This window comes from Mizuhopecten yessoensis, unplaced genomic scaffold, assembly GCF_002113885.1.
Source record: "Mizuhopecten yessoensis strain PY_sf001 unplaced genomic scaffold, ASM211388v2 scaffold10435, whole genome shotgun sequence".
In the NCBI taxonomy this organism is placed as follows: Eukaryota; Metazoa; Mollusca; class Bivalvia; order Pectinida; family Pectinidae; genus Mizuhopecten; species Mizuhopecten yessoensis.
Window position 1 is genome coordinate 36,023 of NW_018408545.1, and position 7,145 is coordinate 43,167.

Below are 7,145 nucleotides of genomic sequence, written 5' to 3' on the forward strand. Positions count from 1 at the left end.
AAAAACTAAAAGAAAATAAGTTAGTCCGTCATTGAAGGACCATCATACAACATGATGGTGTACAGCTAAATTATGAAGAAACAAAATACAAAAACATATTTAAATGTCATATTTACGGTTTTAATCATCGTGACTTCATTCCTTATTTCATAATCTCTTGACGAAATTGGACTTTTTTTCTAGAAGGTATACAAACAGAAAACAGTTATTAGTCTATATGATTTTTTTTTTATTTGGTCGATGTATTATTTTTTGGCATACATTGGTGTATCCTTCAATAACACTTTCAAATAAGTCCATTTTAATCAATTAGACAAGCCATAAACTTAATTCATTGTTGAAATTAGCTATATTTAAAAATGCAAAATAACAACTTGAGAATTCCATGCACCCATATTGATAATTCAACATAGATTTTTTTTTCAATACATTGATTCCAATGTTTTTTTCGTTACCGATGAGAAAAAGAATTAAACAAATTTGTTGAAATTAAGTTAAGTAAAATCGTAGATAAACTGGACTAATTTATTGTTAAGTGTTTACAAAGGGAAATGCGGATATACGGATCGTCAAAATTTCACCGCTTACCGGCGCTTGCCTTGATTTTTGTTGAAATTCCTTCCATTTCGCAGGAGTTACCTCGCCTGTCACTGATCACGCACATATTAAAAAGCGTTTACGCTGCCTCACTCTACACGGCTTAGCACAGGACTGTTTACCCCGGACTACGACAGCATCATTCAGGGTCAAGGTTGTGCGTGATTCGACACTCGATTCTGATTGGCTGGTATTTTGTATATAACCAGCCGGCTTAACAATTGCTGTCTCTCAGTTCAGATTTAAGCACAGGAGGGAGAAGAGCGTGGCTGTGCGCTTACAACCTGACTTAAAACAGCTGATTTCTGCTATTTCCAAGGTACAAGTAAAACGTCTGGTAGACATGCAAGACTGATTGAAGTGTTGTTTCAATCAATGATAATTATAATGCATAATTTTGTTCGAGACCCTGTCGAATATTTAGGCCTGTTGTTTTTATTTTTATCAATGATGCGTGAAGACGTAAACAAACGGCTCCCGTTAGCCGGTCAGTGATCCTGATGACTGCGCGTACATTTGTGTACGTAGTGGTGCTCTCGGACTGGTTTTTTTTTTTTATATATTGTTCTGTTGTGTTTGTTCGATTTAACTCTTGCTTCAATTAATGCATTCCTGAAGTTTTTTTGTAGTGCCGAAAACGAAATTTCGCTTCGTGGAATGCATTTTTTTTAAAGTTCTGTCTCTTACCTAATGTTCTCCAAATTATATAATAACTGTTATAATGATTGTTGTATTGGGAGGTAACGTTTAAATTTAAACCCTACTGAAACTGAAACAGGCAAACATTAATTAAAGTACAGTATTATAAAATGAAAATTCAGAAAAATGTCTGGAAACTGTTTTGTTATGTCATCATGCATGCAGAATAATACCATGACAAAAATTGTTAAAATAAATTGGCTGAAGACATACTGAACTAAATAAAAACAGAAGAAAATGTAAAGATTTTTTGTGGTATGCCATGGACTTTAAAATAGCATTTTAATATTCTGTGGTTAGGCTTATTTTTCCCATAGAAAGGTGTTAGGTTTTAAATTCTGATTTCATGCAGTGTTGATCCACTTTTTTCACAATGTTTTTCATGACTTTGATTTGCATAATTTGGCATTTGTTTTATTTATACGATCATGTTTGGCGATAATATTGAGATATCTCTTTCATTTTGACTTAAAGGTTGGTGTCGTCAAACTGAGTGAGTCGACACCTGGATGTCATTACTATGTAACATTTTGCCATTTATAACTATAACTATATTTTGGCTGTTTCAAAAGTCATCGGGGCTAAAAATAAAAAAAGCCGGTGCACTGGATAATTTTCCTGCTGTCATGTCAAAATTCAATTATTATTTTTTTTTGAAAAAGTAAATTAATAGAGAATCAATTGGGAAAATGATGTAAAATGACAGATTGTAGAATATCTCTATTAAATATTTTAATTTTGGCTATTTCACCAATATGATTGACTATCTCAAGATTTATTATATGCTTGAAATTTTCTTGCAATCAAATTGTCCGGATCCTATACACGTGACCAGTCCTCAAAAACTCATGTAGACTGGTTATCAGGTGAATATCAATTTCTAAATAAAGCCTCTATGGAAATTCCCCGGAACCTGTCGTAGCCCATGCACAGTTAGACCGGAACGCAATATGTCAGATGAAAACAGAAGATGGCGGTTGGCGAACTCTTCGCCTCCGTTACATCTGAAAAGTTCCAAACTACTCGAAGATAAAGATGCTGGTAACACAAAAAGGACACCAAACACGCAGTGGTGTCCTCCATGCTTACCTTAAGGAAACAAATCTTAACGATGTCTCCGAAAACCGAACTGTTGGATTCAACTCTCATTTAGGAATGAAATAACAGCAAATTACCATGTTTTGTGCAAATTTCTTTTTTTGTTTTTATCAGAAATTAATAAGTCTATGGACTAAAAGGTGTTGCCTGTGTTTTGAAATTCGGTTATAAGGAATAACCAGGGTTATTTTTAGACTGATATGATATATACCGAAAACAAATTGTGTGTGCTTGTATGCATTAACCACTTCGTTGGTTTATAATTGCGGGGTCCACACAGTTTTGTCGATATATTCTGTCTTTTCGTATTGCAGATTTTTCTTCTTTTTTTTTTTTTTTCAAACATTTTACTTCCCCAGCCCATTTAGGATACTGCCGAGGTTGGGGAGCCCCGGGATCAGCATCTTTACAATCATGTGTCCTTATACAAGAGGGCTGTCATACTTTCTTTCATACTTACTAGTAATTATATTATTATTTCTTTATTTTTTCACTGCCTTATTTAACATTTTTACTTGCATTCAAACTTACATTCAAAGTTACCGTACACATTATCCTTACATACATATATGCATACACTCCCTTTGCCCCACCTCCAGGTGGATTACCCTGTACTGGGCCTCACTTCCGGGACAAGTCATCCTTGACCTTGGCTGTGTGTATTAATAGTAGCAAGATGGAAACACGCCGCGCTGTGGTAATATAAGGCCATAATATTAGATTTGACGGCGTATAAAAAGAAAATCGTCCTGAAATCTGATATATTCCATCTTTTCGTATTGCAGAGTTATCTGCTCTTGTGAGCAGGTATTGATTGTTATATCATCAGTTTGTGAGATTAACGTCATAAATTTATGAGAAAACAACGTAATTTTATCACTCAAACTAATGACGTAACAATCAATACCTGCTCACAAGAGCAGATAACTCTGCAATACGAAAAGATGGAATATATCAGATTTCAGGATGGTTTTCTTTTTATATGCCGTCAAATCTAATATTATGGTATGGGGTTGTCCGGCCGGCCGGTGTAAACTTTTGTTTGTCTGGCAGTCTCCTACATTTTTCGACCAATCTCTTCGAAACTTGGTATACATTATGATCATGATGTGAAGTTGTGTCTCCCTTAAAAGAATTTTGATTCAACAATTTTTCCATAAGTTACCCCTTTGCTCATTTCAGTTTTTGATTTTTTGTCTGGAGATCTCTTCCTACTTTTTTTGTTGGATTTCTTTGAAACTTAGTAGGCTAAATAATCATGACATGTTGTTGTGTTTTCTTGAAAAAAAGAACCTTTTTTTTTGCAAAAGTTATTGCCCTTTGTTTATTTCAGTATTTGATTTTTGTCCGGCAATCTCCTCCTACATTCTTCAATGGATCTCTTTGAAACTTGGTATACATTATAATCATGATATGAAGTTGTGATTTTTGCAAAAGTTCTTGCCTTTTGTGCGAAGATTTTCTCCTACATTTTTTTATAGCATGTCAGCTATCCAGTCTTAGAATGATGCAGATCTTATTTCAATGTAAAAAAGTATATAACACTATATGGCATTCGACGGGCGTATATTGTTCCTCCCCTCGGTACTCTTGTTACTTCAGGAAATAACATGACATGAGAGAATCTGTTCAATGTAGGAAAACTACATACATTTATGTAATGTATTTTTTTTCAGAACAGTTAAATCTCCACTCACCATGCCAGAGTTGTTGATACACAATGAAGGTTCCAATGGGGCAGGAGGACTCCCCCCTTCTCCCCCGGATCTACAGGAACGCAACTCCTTGACAGAAATGGTCAACCGAAGGATTGCGAGCAGGGACCCGTGGTTCTCTCTGGAATTCTTTCCCCCAAGAACAAACAATGGAGCTATTAATTTGATATCCAGGTAAATGATTTTACAATCTGAATTGCACCTGTTTATGATGGTATGATGAAATATGACCTTGATGGCTTCAAATATGACCTTGACCAGCCGTCAAGGTCACGGATGTTAATTTATGTGTTAAAAATTATATATGACTTCTTGGAATGACAGTGGCTCTAGAACTGACTGAGTTCAACTTCAACTTGGAGCCTAACCCCCCTGTATATAATCTTATCTGATGACTTAGTCCACCCCTCCTTCCAATTAGAGCAAGCACAATGCCTGGTGTAGGGAAGGAACAGTTGCTAGGTCTCGGACTGTTTGGTAATGCATCCGCTACACTAGAGAAAATCTCTACAAGAATTTGTATCTGTCTAACAGTAGTAACACTGTTAAGGAGAGCCTCTAGGTATATAGGTTACTATACACTCCAACAGACATCATCCTGACATTTTGTAAACAGCTACTCCTGAAGCAGTTTCATTGCATAATCCTCTAAAAGGCCAAATTGCAAAGTACATCTAAAAACTGGACTTGTGTAATGTGAATCGAGTCCCATCCTTTTAAGTGACATAAGACATGGACCTGATTGGCTGTACATGACATGACCACCTGTAGGCTCTAAGCTGTATCTAATAGGTGTTGATATGCTGACAAGTGAGGTGTGTATTATCCCTGTTAGTAAGTGTATTATAAACATGGTAGATTACATGTGTAAACACAGCCTTCTTCACCCAAAGTATTGTTAACTTACTTGTGTAGATTACATGTGTAAACACAGCCTTCTTCTCTCAAAGTATTGTTAACTTACTTGTGATAATAAACATGATAGATTACATGTGTAAACACAGCCTTATTTAGAATATAGCATCTTAAGAATAGAATATGACTAAAGTTTTTATTGGAATTTTGATATTGTTGTCACCACAAGTAGTACTTATCTTTTGATCAGTTACAGACTGACAATTGGTCTAATGGTAAATTTGAAGCCATTCCAGTTAAAACCTATTCCCTGAAAAGAACCAGTACATGTGTTTGACATCGTAAAGATGATTAAGGAACTGAATTACAGTGGCTTTTGGTTAATTGCAGTTGTATTTTTTTCTAATTTTGAAGTATAGGCAGATGGTATTTTCAACTATTTAGGAAATTAATTGATTTGAAGAAATTTGTATTGTTTCAATTTTTGACCACTGTTGAAGGTCATTTATTTTAACTTACAATTTTGATTCGCTGATATTAAGACAAACGTATACATGCTGAAAATTAACTAAGATTTATTATTTCTAAAATTTTCGAAGATTTAAGATTTTTTTTTTTATCACATAATGTACTGTGTTATTCAGTTGATATACCCATGTCATATTATTTTTTCATATTAAGCCATGTAATATGACCTATCGGCCCTGTGATTGGTTGTAAGTTTCAATTGATTCAATTGTGACGTCACGCCTAGGACAAGTATATGACGTCACAGACTTGCGCACTGGAGTCAAAATAGCAGCTTTTACATTTCAAGGTTGCGTGGAAATTGTCATTTTACACAAATGCCACAAATATTGATTATGAGATAAAAAGGATCTTACACTCGTTTTCATTTCATATGAAATTTATGAAACTCGTCACAAATTTTTCATTTAAGCTCGCCTCTGAAAAATTCTTAAACTCGTTTCATAAATTTCTTGTGATATGGAAACTCATGCAAGATCCTTAATATATTCAAAATAGTATTTTTGAATTTCAACCCTCATACTGCAGACCAAAAACTCAGGAAATATGTATGTTTAAAAGGAACTACAGGATTTACAACATTTGACCACTGTGATTTTGAAACAATGAAGGTAAAGGACATTAAATTCAAAATTTTGATTGGCTGGTACATGTAGGCAATTATAGGCTTTACTGGTACATAGGCAATTATAGGCTTTACTGGTACATAGGCAAGTATAGGCTTTACTGCAGGTACATAGGCATGTATAGGCTTTACTGCAGGTACATATGCAATGATAGGCTTTACTGCAGTTACATAGGCAATTATAGACTTTACTGCAGTTACATAGGCAATTATAGGCTTTACTGCAGGTACATAGGCAATTATAGGCTTTACTCCAAATATGAAGACCTTAGGGAGAGATTTGATGAGATCACTATTTGTTGATGATTTGTGCTGATTGACTAACTGATCACTTATAACTTCAACATTAGGATTGAACGTATGAAGGAGGGACAGCCTCTATTCTGTGATATTACGTGGCATCCTGCGGGTGACCCTGGGAACACTCAGAAGGCCACTAGCTCCACCTGTATGGCGGCCACCATGGTGAACTACTGCTGTGTGGAGACCATGCTCCACATCACATGTGGGCGCCAGACAGAGCAGCAAATCAAAGCCAACCTGAAAAACGCTAAAGATCTGGGCATCAGGAACTTGTTGGCACTCAGGGGAGGTAATCCAGACTTGTATCTTATTGATGTGATCAGTGGGTAATAATGATAGTGTCATTTACTAGAGCCGTAATTGATCAATGTGTCTGAAGGTTTATTGTGTGGGAGGTTGATCTATAATCTGCCTGAATCAACATTGACTACTTAAAATGACACTAGAACATCAACACTTTTGTATCATCAACTTAATATCTCATAGGTCTTATCATTGGGCTTTAATCAACAGCATTTCTGACAAGTCTGACTTTGGTTTCAGAGTAAGACCAGCTTCTGTCACTATCATCTATGCATTATGGTAGTGTGAATTGTGATGTGAGAGAAATAACACATGATCTAGTGCAGTTTACAGCATTATGGTAGTGTGAATTGTGATGTGACAGAAATAACACATGATCTAGTGCAGTTTACAGCATTATGGTAGTGTGAATTGTGATGTGA

The 7,145-nt window shown here is 35.4% G+C and overlaps 1 protein-coding gene across 1 annotated transcript in view; it reads left to right on the forward strand.

Moving 5' to 3' along the window:
• Positions 1 to 836: 836 nt before the first annotated feature.
• The window catches only part of LOC110460561 (methylenetetrahydrofolate reductase-like), a gene marked incomplete at its 3' end in the record, with an annotated part of 11,239 nt that continues 4,930 nt past the window's right edge, over positions 837 to 7,145 (forward strand). Inside the window, exons 1-3 of the mRNA XM_021513535.1 lie at positions 837 to 916; positions 4,071 to 4,283; positions 6,468 to 6,709. Of these exons, the coding sequence (XP_021369210.1) occupies positions 4,093 to 4,283; positions 6,468 to 6,709 (433 nt within the window). The remainder of the gene's footprint in view (positions 917 to 4,070; positions 4,284 to 6,467; positions 6,710 to 7,145) is intronic.